At 44.7% G+C, this 16,259-nt stretch overlaps 1 protein-coding gene across 1 annotated transcript; it reads right to left on the bottom strand.

Annotated features, from left to right (window-relative positions):
• Positions 1-520: 520 nt before the first annotated feature.
• LOC144100851 (uncharacterized) lies at positions 521-16,052 on the bottom strand. The gene is made up of 3 exons (XM_077633739.1): positions 15,644-16,052; positions 11,189-11,341; positions 521-706 (listed from the first exon to the last, which is right to left on the bottom strand). The coding sequence occupies exons 1-3, from the start codon at positions 16,034-16,036 to the stop codon at positions 548-550; spliced, it is 705 nt and encodes a 234-aa protein (XP_077489865.1). The 5' UTR covers positions 16,037-16,052; the 3' UTR covers positions 521-547.
• Between the last annotated feature and the right edge of the window lie 207 nt (positions 16,053-16,259).

Genomic DNA, 16,259 nt, shown 5'->3' with positions numbered 1-16,259 from the left:
CCATGAGCCTCCACGGCGCGTCAACTGCGCATGGGAAATGGTATGCGTGTACGCCGGTCAGAACCATGCACTGCGAATGCGCAAAATAACCCGGCAGCATGTCTTCAGCCAGTGGAGCTTGGCAGAAGGCGGTGAAGGAAAGGCTCACATAAGTGGAAGGCATGCTTCAAAAAGACGCATTAGCAATGCAAGTTTTTTGCCCTTTACGATTGTCTTAATCTGATTTATGGTTTATGGGGTTTTAAAGTCCGGAAGCGACTCTGGCTATGAGGGACGCCACAGTGAAGGGCTCTGGAAATTTTGACCACCAGGGGTTCTTTAACATGCAATGAGTTCGCACAGCATTCGGACCTCCAGAATTTCGCCTCCATCCAAATTCGACCGCTGTAGCAGCGATCGAACCCGCATCCTTCGAGTCTGCAGCCGAGTGACATAACCACTGAGCTACCCTGGTGGCTGGCCTAATATAGCTGATGTCAAATAACACGCAGCCTCCTGCTAAAGGGATGCTCACTGGGGTCGAAGGTTTGCAGCCATGGCGTCCGACTCACGAATGTGTCATTAGCAGTAGACGTCCAGTGAACGGAGAGGCTCCAGGATGGCAACACGGGGGCTGCAGCCGCATCGCGCTTCCTGCTGCGTCGGTGTCGCCGCGGATGTGGGGAGCCGTGCGGAAGGCGCACGTAGGCTGCGTCGCCTGCGCATCCTGAGAGAGAGTTCGTACAGCGTGTTTCAGTCCGTGTCGTATGCAGGGTCCATTTACTCTTTAAATTTCTTGTCTGTGCTTATAGCACATTCACAATTTATTTATTCTTAATTCAAGGATTCCAAGCAGCGCCCGAAGGCATTATTGCAGGCGGACGTACAAGAAAATCATCCTTTACAAGTGACGTTGCCGGGTGATGGGAGTATCGAACACACTGAACTGACATACCCACAAAAAGCACACACACTAGCGCACATTGAATTATGATCTTATAGGATGATATCTATTTATGAATAAATGCATCAAAGCTTCCGCAGATGTTCAGTGAACCACGTTTTTATGCAGTTTGTTCCGCGCAGATTTGACATGTAGAAAGAAAGTATTCTGTTAAGCTTTTGCTCGACATCTGATTTTTTGGGGCTTGAACGCGTGATGACAACGTGCCGATGCAAATAATGGCAGAATATTGGCAGGAGAACTTACAGATATTTATCAATCACAGTATTTTCAAAATAGATGCTGAAAAATTTTTAATCTATCGCGCAGGCACTCAGTACTAAGTTGTTCTCAAGCAAAAGATTCCATTATTGCTTATGCGCTGTGTTGACAATTGAAGTCATTGGCGACTAAGCGGGCTGCACAGTTCTGTACGCATTCTAAACGATCTGATAATGTAGCTATACATAGACCCTATCACACTGGCATATTCAAGACTGGGTCTACTGTGTGTGAGGTACAGCAGGTATTTTACATTTGTTGGGGCTCTGTGAAAATTTCGCCGCAAGAAGTTCAACATCATGGATGCTTTGCCAGTCACATATTCAACGTGAGTTCTTCATGAGAGGTCGTATCTGAAATACACACCCTTGTAGTTAAATTCTGAAAATTGTTCTAATGGGGCTGAATTTAAACAGTGTACCAAGTTTATTCGGTTACGTTTTCGATTATGCACATTGCTTACTCGAATGCATGTTTGCATTTATTTAAATTCAGCGTCAATTTCTACGTGATGCATCACTGCTGGAATAATTGTGCTGTAAAGCGCGAACATTGTATCCATTGGCAATCGGTCTGTACACGACGCAGTCGTCTACGTAGAAGTGGATTTTCCATGAAAGTTTCCGAACAATGTCATTAACATAAATTGAAAACATTAACAGTGCCAAAACAGACCCCTGAGGGATACCTCATCAAACATCACAGAGTGCGATATGGAACCATTAATTAAGACGTACAGAGATCTACCAGAGAGTTTGTCACTTACTCATTTATCAAAAGTGTGGTATATCCCAAGGGAAGCTAGTTTATTTATTAAACGACCATGTGGTACACAGTCGAGCGCTCTCTTTAAAATCCAAAATAATGAAGAATTCTTTATTTCCACAGTCGTAAGACGGAAAAACATGACTGTATTCCAGCAATGGCGTGGCACACGAAGGAACAGACCTGAAACCTTCCTGTACGTTCGCAGAGAAGTTATTATTTTCCAAATGTTTTATAAACGCTGTGTAAAATATGTGTTCGAGTACTTTGCAGTTTACGCTTCTAAGACAAATTGGACGGAGATTTGAGCCACTTATACGGATTGAGACAATGTTAGCTATTTTTGTAACGTGTAGCAAGAAACCCCGACCATAACAATTTTCTTTACTCTATAACCAAATAATGAGCTGCCGCCTCACCGCATGCTTCAAAACAAAAATCGGGGTACAATCAGGACCATTAGCAGCTTGAACATAAAACTTCTGCAGTTGTTTCAAAATGCCGTTATATGTAACAATGATTGGTGACATAGGCAAATAGATGACATTGGAGGTTTCAGGAAGCTCTGCAGTAATTGGAACACGAAATACAGATCTAAATATATCTTAAAACAAAAAGCCTTTTCATTTTCTTCAATGCCGTCTCCCCGTCAAGTTATGTGCGTAGAATGTCAACCTGTTACTGTCCATGTGATTTTTAAAATTTCCTTAGCGTTCTAGGAACACGGTGAATTCTTTTGCCCAAAGAAGAGAAAATTTTATCATTTTCAACCTTTACATTAGCATTTAAATGACGGGAGAGGGCCTTATTTGCTTGAGATATACGCGATATATCTATTCTTGAGTAAGAGTAGCGAAGACAGTGCCGCTTGTTGACCAGTGCACGAATATTCCCATTGAACCAGGGATAATTGTTGGTTGTTTGCAAGACAACCATTTTGATGGCACATGTATATAAGCAAGGGATTCAAATTTGTTCTTAAAAAATATTCAAGTGCTTTCTGAGTCTTGTTAGTGATTACTATTTAACAATAAACGGCACGAAGGAAGCAACATCTCATTATAAGGATCCAACATCTGTCTTGTAAAAAATATACTTCCCTTGATTGTTTATGCCTAGTACGTGCAATTGGCAGAGTGAAACGCGCAATGGCACAGTCGTGATCACTTAGACTAGGAATTAATTATATTTTATCCACCGGCGAAATTATGTTTCAGATAATTAGATCCAAAATGGAAGATCTGGAGTGCTGCTGTTTAGTCGTCACATTTACGTGCTGAGTTAGTTTGCTGACTACAATGAGCTATGCAAACGCTAATGACAGTGTATACAGGTCGGTAAGTATGCGTGTTCAACCCTCATATTCAACGTTGGGCATATTAAAATCACCCCCGATCATAACATCACTGTTCAGCGTGTGGATGAATTTTGACGGCTCCTTGTGGCACCAGGTGGGTGGTAGGCCAGGTGGGCGGCTAATCGACCCTACTCTTAAGGTGCCAACCTGGATTTGAAATATTGCACCAAGCTTATGATATTGTATTGTGCATCTACCCCAGTTCATTGTTTCTGATGGTTTTTCTGCATTTTTTCTTTGATTATACCTCTGCATTCGTGGAGAATGCGAAAGTGCCACTGGCAGGATTACGCCTCGGCTTATGGTGCCAGGAACTGTACCGAATAACTATGTGGCTTCCCAACAAGCATGCGGAATTTCGGCGGGCTCAGATAATACTTGCGCCTCTTAATGAATAATATTGCATTGTCTTGCATTCCACTGTATTGTTAACCTGTTTGAAGAACTTGATAGAACAGCGCTACGGAAGACAAGAGAAGGGTAACCACCAGCGCTGCGTTGCCGTTGCCGAGCAAAACTTCTTGTTTGACTGCACTTGTCTCGTCTTCCGTAGCGAAATTTTATCTTTTTCTTCAAAAATGTACCAACCAGCCCGTATTTGCCCTCTTCTGGTATTGTTAATCTTGATCACCAACTTCTCTTTACTACAAAATTGGCTGGTTCTTTGAGATTCCTTATTATAGATTGCCCACATTATGGAGGCTTTGTGTCAGGGGGTGAAGTGTGTATAGGAACGCGGCAGTACTGTGGTGAATTTCCCGCAGAAGAGTCGTGGTCACTGTCACTGTGACTGTGAAGTCTTCACCCCCCACTAGCGAATCGCAGCGGACTGGGGCATCATCAGGGCACCCTCCGGAGCCCCCACCGGTAAAAATGCATCTTCACCTTGCAAACCTCTATCCACCACCCGCCCAAATGAATCTTCCAGAAAGCCTCGCCCACCAGAAGCCGAACGCAGAAATTGAACGAACAAGCAACGGTGAAACCAAACTCAAAGACGCTTTGAGAAGGCGATCAATATAAATGCATAACAAACAACACATTCTGCTAACACATATCTGTCGAGTAAAATTGCGGGATAGGCTTTGCATTTCTTTTGAGTGTAAATTAAAATCTGTTCGACATACATGCAGATACACGTTGAGGTGTGTAGAACATACACACTTCTGTACGACTTTAGGCATTAAGCAAAGTGGCACGGAAACAAGCGGTGTCTATAATGAAGCCCAAACTATGGCCGTTGATTGCAGTAAACCTATTCTAGGTGTCAAATGCGACGTACTTGAATGTAAGAACACAAATATTGGCGGGAAATGATAACGTCATGTTGCATTCAGTTATGGCACTATTATAAACAAAAACAGCATATGGACGGGCGAAGAAGGGTGAAGACAGGACAGTTGCTACACATACAACAGAATAGAATGAATTGAAACGGTAAACCACACCCCTTCCCAGAGCAACAACACGCATGCGCATGACATGAAACAAGGTAAAAACAAACTGATAATTTTAAAATCTGTTAGTTGACATCCTGCGGGGTGATTTGTGCGGTGCTTATTTTGCTTTTTCTGTGGACATTACGGAACTTTTTGACTCGGTGCCGCATGAAGAACTGTTTATTGCGGTGTGGGAGTGCATTCAAGAGGCAGGACCGGTGTCCTTTCAGAATTCTTGCGCTGTCAGTATTGATTCTTTTTTGGAACTCCTTTCTATGTACCTAAATTCCACGATTTTTGATCATAGACAGCATTTCTACATTCAGAAACGTGGCATTTGTATTGGGTCAAGTGTCGCCCTCTGTGCTTTGCAAAATGCTTCTGGCTAAGTTTGGACGATTGCTTCAGTCTCAGTTGTGTGACGAGCACGTTGTGCGTATTTTTAGATATGTCGATGATTTTCTTGTTGTCCTCAAAGTTTTTCCTAGATGTGACTTGGTTTTAGCAGCAGACTCGATAATAACGCGTTTCAAAGGAATCATGAATCCATTGAACTTCTCCATTGAACTACCGGCTCATGACTCCATTCAGTTTTTAGATATTCACCTGTATATTAATACTTGTGGGCAAATTTGCTGGGCTTACGAACCTCGATCCAAAAAAGCGCTTCTGCGTTACGACTTTTTCCATTCGAAGCTCATAAAGCGAGGCATAGCAGCTACATGTTTTAGGTCAGCACTTCTAAAGTCATGCCCTCACAGACTGGGAAAACGTTTTGACATTCAGGTCGAGAGACTTAAGGAAGCAGGCTTCCCTGTCGATGTTCTTGTGGCAGTTGGAAAGGGTCTCAGAAACAAACTGCTAAAATGAAAACAATAGCTCCTGTTACGGCATATCACACCAGGTGAACAAAAGAAAAGGACGTTTGACGTTATGCCATAAGTACGCAGGCTCTCCCACAACTTGAAGAGAGTGGCAGCGAAATTTGGGGTTGACGTCGTGTTTTCTGCGCCCCTCAAGCTGGCAACGCTATGTGCTTTAGCAGATCGAGAGAGGAAAAGAGAACCAGGCTGTGGCACGAAACGTAGAAAACCGTACGTCTCATGCACAACAGATATTGTTTATCAGTTCCCTCTTCGTTGTTGGTCTGTGTACATTGGGCAGACGGGCAGGTGTATAAGCGTGAGGCTGGGCGAACATGCCTCTTCACTTCGCCAACAAAGTGGGAAAAACGTACCAGAGCATTGCAAGGAGTGCAATGGTTGTTTTCCCCTGCTTAATCGTACTAAGATTGTAGGGCATGGTAAAGACCAATTGGCTAGAGAAATCTTGGAAGCCCAGGAAATTTCGATATGGAGTGAAGACACGTGCATTAGTACCCCATCTGTGTATCTGATGGAGAAGGAATTGAAGTTTTTAAGACGCAATTGAGTTTTCTTGGCACCTTTTATTATCTATCGCTATTTTTATTTTTTCGCTCTTTTTCCACACGTTTTAAGATTATCAGTTTGTTCTTACCTTGTTTTATGTCATGCGCATGCGTGTTGTTGCTCTTGGATGGGGTGTGGTTTACCGTTTCATTTCATTCTATTCAGTTGTAAGTGTAGCAACCGTCCTGTGTTCACCCTTCTTCGTGCCGTCCATATGCTACGTTTTTGTTTATAATATGTCTGACCAACTGGCCCCTCAGTATACTCTGTAAAAGAAACCACTATTTCTTTTATATTACACTTTTACACTTTCGCTTTTACAATGCTCACCTTCGCGCTTCGTCTTTGAAATTAATTTCGCATGCGTGCTTATCATCCGATGCAGCGTGGGCTTCTAGCGGATGGAGGCTTCTGTAGGGCGGGGGTGGGAGGGGGTTGACGCTTTCGACCAACAGGACATGGAATTTTCCCCGATTGAGGACTTCATAGCAAACGAAGCTAAACTACTCCGTCACATTGTTCGCAATCGTGCATTCGCCAGCACTAAATAGTAAACAAAACAGGCCAGCCTACAGGCACTCCTTGTCGACAACGCAGCCTATAGCGAGCCTCGGAAGCAGCCACCAGAATACGCTACGCACATTAGCAAGTGCTGGTGAAAATATAGAAATAATGTTTGCTTTGTGATTATTTTTGTAACTATTATAATTAAACAATATTGGAGGAGTTATTAAAATATGCAAGTAACCCCAGACCTGTCCCTAGTACTCACTGAAAAATTCCTCACCGAAACGTTGTGAGAAAATACAAAAACAGAACGCGTTATAGTGCGGCAGACACCCTAGGTTACGTTTCTGAAAGAAGGCAACGACCCCGAAGTGCGAGGCTCGCTTGCAGACTGACGTCGTGGTCAATGAACAAATTGGAGGTCGGAAATTACTCAGATTTACTCTGCCAAAATTTCCTGTTAGATATGGAGGAAGCGCGGCACATTCCTTCTTCTCAACATGGATCTTCGAAACCTTTCCTTAGCTTCACCTCTCGCTACGGCGAAGCCACCAGCGAGACAGCTTCCCCCATTCCTTGGCCTATCATCCTCTGTTGCGACGTGCTTCGACAGCGTGACCCCAGAATATTCAGCCGCGCTCGCGAACACGATGTTGACGACTCCTTATCGTCGTGCGACGAGCGCATCAGTGCACACATCACGTGAGATAATGCCACCAAGCCCTTTAACGTCATATCTAAAAGCTCACCAACGCGGCTTATTTGTGCTTCTGTAATATTGAGGCGTACCTGTATGCATGACTTTTCAAGACCAGCTTCTAGCAAGTGATCGACCGTCCCGTGGTACACAAACTGCGCGCTGAACAACGCCTTTGCGTTCAGGTTTAGCACTGCAACAAAATATTTAAGAGGTACATTGAAAATGACAATCGTGCAAGTGGATCAACCCATTGATGTATGAAGCCAAGAAATTTAACATCCTGAAGAGTATATCCAAGCATAGCCAAGAAAACGCAGTCGTCCATGTTCCGCCGTGCTCAGCGAGTCGCTACAGGAGCCCGCGGTTCGCGGTCTTGGTTCTGATAAGGCCACCCTGTTTCCAGAGTTCAAGTCCTCCATGCGATAAGAAGTGGCAAGTCAGCAGCTATCGCCCATGGGTTTGTCTGAATACACTGGCTCCTTCCTTGATTCCATGGTTGGACGCTCTATCAATGAGCAGTTCTCAAAAGTTTTGCTTTCGAGAAATTGGTTTTCGCCTTAGCTAGGCTGATGATTTCACCACACCACTGCTGCCCGATGCTTAAGCCTCTGCGAGCCTCTCTCATGTGCATGCTTTTCTGATTCGTGTGCTCTTTTCTCTTCGATTGATGCTGGTGCCCATCGCCACTGCCTTCCATCTTTCTTTAGATTTTCTCGCTATCTGCAGTGGCTATAGCGCAACTTACATCTACAGCAATTTTTCTTGCGATTTGACGCTCCTTAGTGGCGCATGCCGAGTACTTGTAGAATCAGTTTATCAAGTTCTTACATACAACGCCTCATATCACCACGTCTCTTTTAATATACACATATGCATGAAATTGAAACATCCGCTCCTGCACTCAGCAAAGACTTCATCTCTGTGTTTTTCTTTTTAGTGAAGCCACCCTTTCGGCAGCCCAACATGATCTGCTCGTCGTATTACTTCACGGTTTGTATTCGACTTTCGACTTCCCCCAGACACCGCTGTGCCGCACATCTGTTGTTACTCTCTGCATGAGCACCGGTACGCATTCCTCTTTGTGCTAGCACCTATATCACGTGTCCTCGACCGCTGAACGCTATGTCATTTCCAAACAACTTAATGGTAGGCTTCACAGTGGCCCAGCTTTCCCATAGCCTCTGGGCCACCATCGTTTCTAGAATGGAGCAGCGCAAACAGGCTTCTTCACAAACTAGCCCTGCAAAAGGCCCCTCCACTGTTGTCCTGGTCAGGAAGAAGGATCGATCTATATAGTTTTGCGTTGATTACAACAAACTCAACAAGATTACGCCTAAAGATCTACACCATATTTCATGTTTTGACGGGGCCCTCAATTACATGCAATGCGCGGAATTCTTTCAATTTCTGGACCAGCACTCTGGCTAATAGCAAGGTGCCCATCACTGCTCCTGACCGGACGAAAACTGAGTTTATTAATCCCGATGACCTCTAATGATTTATAGATTTATTTATTCATATTGTTAACCCTCTACTGACGGTCGTTACAGAGAGCGATTTTATTAACACTGCAAAAAATGCACACATGAATCATATGCAGAAATTTGCACACAGTTTCTGAAAAAACGTCATCCTTTTCAGTTTTCGCAATGCGCTAGCCATATTCGAGAGCATGATATATTCAATTCTCAGCAGACTCAAGTTGAAGAGGTGTATGTGCTACCTGGACGATGTTGCCGCCTTTTCTAAAGACTATGTCCCACCTCATCCAAATGAAGTGTGTCCTGCCATGTCTATCCGACACTTGCCTCGACACTGCTCACATTCCATCTCAGCAACGCCAGTACACAAGGACCGTTTTCCTCCTCGCTCTACCGTCTACGGCATGTATGCGTCCTCCTAAGTCACGGATCTAAAGCCGTCAAGCCTTCCACTTCGCATTACCTGACGCCATGCTATACCGTCAAAACTACCTTTATGACGGGCCTATAGCCTCCTCGTAATTACAAGGTACCTCAGTTCCGACATATGCGTTTTTTTTTTCACGCCAACCAACAGTGTTCTCGTGCCGGTGTTCTAACGACTAAAGCGTCTTCAACTCTCGAAGTCGTACAGGTATGTAGAGGTTTTGCGAAGGCTATGTACGAAGGGTATGTACAGGTTTTGCGTGAATATCGACGCTCCCACCGGAACGCGAATGTTACAAAACGCCTTCTTCTCGTTTCATGGCGCCGATGCAGCCCTTGAGTTGCCTTCTTCATCAGACTATTCGGCTTGATTGGCATCGATTTCTAGTGTCCAATTACCATCACTCCCGCTAGTAAACTTTCAGTCATAGTTGCTGTAGACCACCTCAAACGATACACAGAAACCTCGCCTGTGCCATTCGCCTCAGTCTTTCTTCCTTTATCATATTGTGCTGCGCTTAGGTTCACCTAGAAAACTTCAGAAAAACCGGTGCCGCGCCTTGCAATCAGATACTATAGAAGCACGCCCTCAGGAATGCCACATTTTTCAGCAATGCAATGGCTTACAACCGCCAAATACAAAAACTGCACGCTTCAATGGGAGGTCTTGTGATATTTTAGTAACGTGTGTCGCTTCTCACCACTCTAATTAGGACCGGATTCTCCCGTTTGTAGCACACGCACTACTACACACAGCAGGGCTTCTCCCCATTCTGTCCGGCCCCGAACCCATCTGCCACATGTATACCGTACTCCCGTCTCTCCCTGATGTCGCTGAATCTACGACCCTTGCTTAACCCGCCGCGTACACTGGGCAATTCCGCCAACTTGCTCAATCTTATGCTACGCAGGACCATTCTCGCCACGAAGACCTTCGCCCCACCATCAGTCCTGCTCCATTCTGTACCCTAGATTCGCTTTGAGCTGTTTTGAGCGTAACCAGCTTCTCCAGTTAACTCCTTTCTATGTGCCACGGTACTTAAGCACGGCAATGATACCTTGTTCTCCACCAGCCCTCTTCTGTGAGCGACATTATTCAGTCGCTTGCTCTGATGTGCTGTCGCGGGCAAGAAATTGCACGCGTCGACCTTCCCATGTCCGCTAGAATCCATCTGTTGCGCCTTTTTTTTAAATCCGGAGGACCCCTCCAGTATCACCGGGAAGTAATTGTAGTTTTGTCGACACGCTCGGTAAAAGTTGTAAAAGAAAACGACGACCGTAAAGTGCGAGCCTGGCTTACATACAGAACGATTACTCTGGACTGCTTTTGACGTCAAAATTCACGCATATTTCACTACCCCAAAACCCAAACTTACCGCCTAAATATCATATTCCAGACAGATTAATATACTGCGAGTGCGTCCCTTGTTTCAGATCACAAGACGAAAATGTAAAGAACCGCTCAGTGCATCAGAAACTTCATTAACTCATTAATAGAGTTAGAACGTGAATATATCGCTAACAGTTTTGTGCACTTTTTTGTGACCTTACTGCGAGGCACTCCTAGTGAAGCCTTCGAGGCTCCGGCAGGCCTGCCATCTATTTGCAGTCCTCATGCCCAATAAAGATTTAGAGTAGTGTTGGTGGCCCTCGCACGAACATACCGGCGCCATAGTTTTCCAGCCTGTCAGGGCTGGAACGTGCTACCGAGTGTCCGCTCTTGAAATTTCTGCCAGTATAAACTTCGTAATAATGGACAACATGGCGATGACTGGGATATGCCACGCACGCGTATGCTCTGGGAACCGCAGAAGCACCAGTTTAGGTCTCAATTCAACGCGAGGATCAGCCGTGTGCCTCCGGCCAGTCCAAAACATACCTCCGCGTAAAGTTCTTTGGAAGTGGTGGTCGTGGCGGTAGTCATCCGCTCAGCCGATGTTTTTCGCGAAATCGGCACAGCCCCAGCCGATTTCCGGGGAGTGGCAGACAGAGCTTTGGTGACACGTACACCGGAGCGCAGCCAGGCTGCTGTCTGCCCGACACATGCAAAATAGAAAAGACAATTATTGCCGGACGACTCACACTCGCGCGTTGAGAACGAAACTAGTTAGAAAGCGGAAAGAGCGGAATTTTAGCTGCTATGCACCGAGAAGAATGCTAGCCGACTGAGTGCAGTATTATGACGAGAAAGGGAAGGAGCAATAATATGCGGAAATTATTGCTGGTTCGAGTGCTGCTGTTTGTGATCTTTTCTAAACGTGAAATCTTTTGGAGGCCGGTAAAAATTAAAAATGAGTGGCGTGACCAACACCATTGGCGGAAATAGTGCTATGCCTAAACAACTCTAGAAACAGAAATAAGGGTCACCTAGCCTTAATTAAAGTTTTTCTTTTATTTTAATACTACAGTGTCGAAAAAAATACGGTGGTATATGACAAAATAAATTTATAAAAACTGCCATTTATTTCCTTCTATTGCTTTTTAAGACCTCTACATTTTATTTTGAAATCATTATTATAATGTTCCCACACCTCTATGCTGGCTGATCAGAAATCGCTTCCAAAATGTTTGTGTTGTTCGCCCACATTACAGTCACCTTTATAACTTGTACATGAGCTGCTGAAAAACATAGTGACATCCTCCCAACGTGGTCTGTTCCTGCAAGGTTATGCTGCTGCATATTTATACCTCCCACTTGCGTATCTGAAAACGGGACTTTGCAGCATTTTTTCGCCACAATTGTTCATCCTTTTTCTCTATGACTGGAACTATAGATAGTTGCCAGGTCTCACCCTCTTTTTTAGCGCCTTTCGTGCACCCCGGCTATGAATAGCTATGAATCGCATGAGTTACACTTTAACGAGAGAAAACTTATTCATTGGTCACACGTTCACCAAAAAATCCGCTGTCGGCGTCCGCTTTGTGAGCGAAAAATCTTGGGCATGGCTCTGGCAGGTAGTCCACAGAGAGCAGCCTGGCAGGTGGGCAACATAGTTCGCGTGACCTTGTAAAGCAGCCTGCCCTCCGCGGCACTGGCCGGTAAATTTATAATTGGTCGCTCTGGAAAAGCAACCAGGCCGCACAAGTCCAACCGCACACATATTGGTGGGGTGCACATGCCCACAGCTAAGAGAACCTGCCATGGCAGGGCAGTGGCGCATCGTTTAACTGCAGCACTACAGCGCCAGGAGGGGCATGACGGTTCTAAGAGATCTATGAATGTAAAGCGGAGAATGAACTTCATGTAAGGGATCTAACCTATTTTGCTACAGCGTCATTCCCTTAAGGCGGAGCTTACGTGTTCCTTCCTTTTTTTCGCAGTTTTTCTTAACGTGCCGCAACTTAGCGCTACTGAGAGCTCTTGCGGTTGTTCAACGGCATGCAGATAGATTGAATTCTTTGCTTCATTAGGCTACACAAAGAAGCACGTGTTTTTCCAAAAGTGCTGCGCACGTTCTTCATGCACTACATGAGAAATGAGCAGAGGGAATGAGTGCAAGGAGGCTTACGGGACCCGTCTTGCGCCAGCGAAGCTGTACGAGCATGCAGACGCCGAAACCCGCGAAAATGGACTATAGCACACATAATTGGCAACGTACTTCTGCGCGCATTTGAGTTGACCTGAATCCTATGAGCTCCAGCCTAAAACTTAGTTCCTAAAGCAGGGCAGAATATGTTTCCCCTTTTTGTAAATCTTCGCCCGTGATACTAATTCCTGATATCAGGGCTTGTTCTGGTGCTTCCCGGTAGCGAGGATTGATAAGCTTGAACAGGCAATGTAGATGTTATCTCTGGGTGCGAGGAACACCAGAGTGGCTGCTTCAAGGTGAAACTTCGTGAACTGTCAACCGCCTTCACAGAATCGCTGTAAGTTGTTCCTGTGGAGAAAATATGACTGCACTGTAGAACTCTGGTGAGTTAGTGGCTGGTGTCCTGTAATGGCTCTTGCGGAGCCTACATCAGCAATAGTAATGGAGATAAATTTTGCCGCAAAATATTTATTACAATTTATTTATTTGAAGTACCTACAGCGCGCATGATCCATTAATGTTGTTAGATTAACGAAATCAAATATCACACGCAAAGTGGGAATATGTCAGGAAGGTAACACAACATAAGGAACCAAGATAACAGAAATCACAACGATTTAGCATCAACCATCACGTAACAAAGGGTACAACAAGTTATGATTTCAAAAATTGAAATCCTTGTGGGAGATTACATCCTTCCGGCGATTTGTCGATGCAAGAATTGTGCTAGAGAAAATCAATACTTGAGTACGTTGTTATGGCATTGAAAAGTCTTAAACTTTTTGTGTTGACTACTTCTAGGATAATTAATGTGGATGCTTGAATAACTGCTTTTATTAATAGCGGTGGATCATTATATGCACTTTGTAAGAGCTTCATCCTGCAGTTTTTCATTCGGATAGATAAAGTCTTCCACTCAATACTGTTGCGAATTTCCCAACTCTTTAAAGGAAAGTTATAATTCCCTGCCACGAAGCATGCGGCGCATTCCTGTACCCTTTCCACCTGGTCCATGAGAGTAGCGGTGAAAGTGTGCCATGCTAAGCAAGCATGTTCCAAGTCTGGGCTGATATTTGTCAAATAAAGGTTTCCTTCAGTAAATGAGGAGCACCTTTAAAGTTCCTTTGGAATAAATACATAGCTCCAGAGGCGTTGGCATTTCTCGTGCAAATCTGTGCTGTCCAGTTTGGATTTGCTGCGATTGTAACACAAAGACATTTGCCCTTTTCTATAGTATGTGTAGTGTTATTGTTTAATATGTATGATCCCAATTTGTTTTGCTTAGTAAAGAGCACGTTGTAACACTCGGATACTTTGTGTGGCATGCCCCCCTCCAAGCGCCAGTCAGAAACCTTGTCCAGTTCAGTTTGCAAAACAATCAAATCATCAGGCCATATGACCGCTGAATAAAAAACCCAATCGTCAGCATATAGTCTGAGAATGAATCCGTGGCCGACAGATAAAGCACTGATGAATATGAGAAACAACAACGGCCCGAACAATGAAACCTGTGGGACTCAAGATAAAACACACAAGTCGAAGATGCCGCGTCCTTTATAATAACCTACTGTTGAAGAGCGCTTAAATATTCTTCTTGCCAACCATATAGGTAGTCTGGAAGACCAAGGCACGCTAATTTTTGCAGGAGAAGATGGTGCGGCACAATATCTAAATCCTTCCTAAAATCTAGAAACATTGCGTGTATTCGGAAGCAATTGTTAATACCAAGTGCAATGAGTTGAATGACCACCTGGCTACGATCACTGTTTTTGTAAACGGGTGTGACATTGGCCATTTATAATCTGTACGCAATTACCAAGAAAAGGTTAATGTATTGTGCACAACGCTTCAGTATATGGTTAAGAATGCCGCTAGCGCCTTGTGCGGATTGCGCATTTAGATTCATAGCAGACCTCCAACACGCTTTTCGGTTACAACTACATCCTGGCATTGCACGCAGCTTCTCCTGCTGCTATTCGACTGCGTCCGAGCACCAAGCTGACAAGACGGAATGAAAATATCATTGAAACACTTCGCTCGTGCTCTGTCGTATATTAGTAAATTTTCTCCGCTAATAATGGCCGCTATATCAACAGCATCTTCTTGATTCTTTTTGACAAAGCGCCGCACTTCTTCTTGGTGGTTTCTAGTTTGTCTGCCAGTGAGGTTAGGTACAAGAGCTTTGCTAGCTCTACTTGGATCTTGGGGTTTTGCGGTGAGAGTTTTCAGTCGTGTGAACTTCGGCTTTTTGTTTTACAGGATTTGTGGCACGTTTAGAAGGTAATGCCAGCTTTGAAGCGGAGTATAATTGAACGCTGTTTTGGCCTCCATTATACTCCAAGAATTTGCGAATAAAAGCTCGTCTGCTCGCTACTAAAGAGCGTAACTTTAAGCAGCACAAGACCAGAGTAGCAGAAATGCACATGACGCTAGAGTTCACGACAGAAGAGTGCGTTGACTTGGGCCACGTGCTACAATGGGAGATAACTAATTTCTGAAGACAAGAAAATGTTGACAGAGAAACATCCGTAACTGAAGGCCGAACAGGAACGAGATTTCCTAGCTTATGTAGTAGTTTCTAAGAAGATAGCCTTTTTGCTTTGTTTTGCAGACACTAAACAACGGCAACTGCACGAACGTAACCATAGTTTCCTAACAATTTAAAAGTGATGCCAGCCCTTCACCAGCCCACGCTCACAAATGTCTCTGTACTCCCTGAATAATGTGCAATAACTGAAACGCTACTTCTGAAATGGCTGACGAAAAGAGATTTCACAAAAGTGTTTTCGCTCCAGAAAACTCACCAGAAGAGCCTTCGTTACCAAAGAACCGCGCCGGTCGCAGTGAGGGCGTCTTTCGGCTGTGCCTGGCTGGGCGCTCTCCAGTGCGTGGAGCTTCGGTAGCCATTGATTTGGAGCGCGGTCGCCGTGGTCGTCACCATTACTCTGCTCTCCGCATTTCAAATGGCAGCTCGGTACCGAGATGACCTGGCCTTGCCTGAGCTCAACGACCGGAAGAACCCTAGGCGACAGCTCTGCACAGGCTACGCAGTTGCCGCAGTTGTCGCAGTTGTCGTGGAAGCTGCCTGATCCTTCCTCGGCGGGGTTACGTCTGCATGAAGTCAGCAGAAATGGCGGTGAAGCCGAGGTAGCAAACGCAGATCCATTCATAATGACCGTTAGAGACGCAGAATGCATGGTCACTTCTACTAAAAAAAGCAATTCTCGCCGTAGTGCAAGCGTTCGAATCATCGAATGTTGCGCGAGGAAGAAAGCGCAAGTGCACGAGCGATTCGTCTTTGTACTCTGCCTCTTCTTTTTCTCAGTTCTTGGGAAAAAAAAAGTATTGGCAGGACTTTCGGAGTGCTGTACGAGAGAGCGATTGTGAATTTTTTTATTTATTGATCAAACATAGCGCAAA

The sequence above is a fragment of the Amblyomma americanum genome, chromosome 1 (assembly GCF_052857255.1).
Source record: "Amblyomma americanum isolate KBUSLIRL-KWMA chromosome 1, ASM5285725v1, whole genome shotgun sequence".
Lineage (NCBI taxonomy): Eukaryota > Metazoa > Arthropoda > Arachnida > Ixodida > Ixodidae > Amblyomma > Amblyomma americanum.
This window is presented reverse-complemented; position numbering and strand designations above follow the sequence as displayed.

Excerpts from the sequence above, each read along its gene's own strand:
- LOC144100851 (XM_077633739.1), bottom strand. The coding sequence starts at position 16,036 with ATGCATTCTGCGTCTCTAACGGTCATTATGAATGGATCTGCGTTTGCT. Across the intron at positions 11,342-15,643 it reads TGGTAACGAAGGCTCTTCTG|ACAGCAGCCTGGCTGCGCTC; the intron begins GTGAGTTTTCTG and ends TGTGTCGGGCAG. Across the intron at positions 707-11,188 it reads CCAAAGAACTTTACGCGGAG|GATGCGCAGGCGACGCAGCC; the intron begins GTATGTTTTGGA and ends ACTCTCTCTCAG.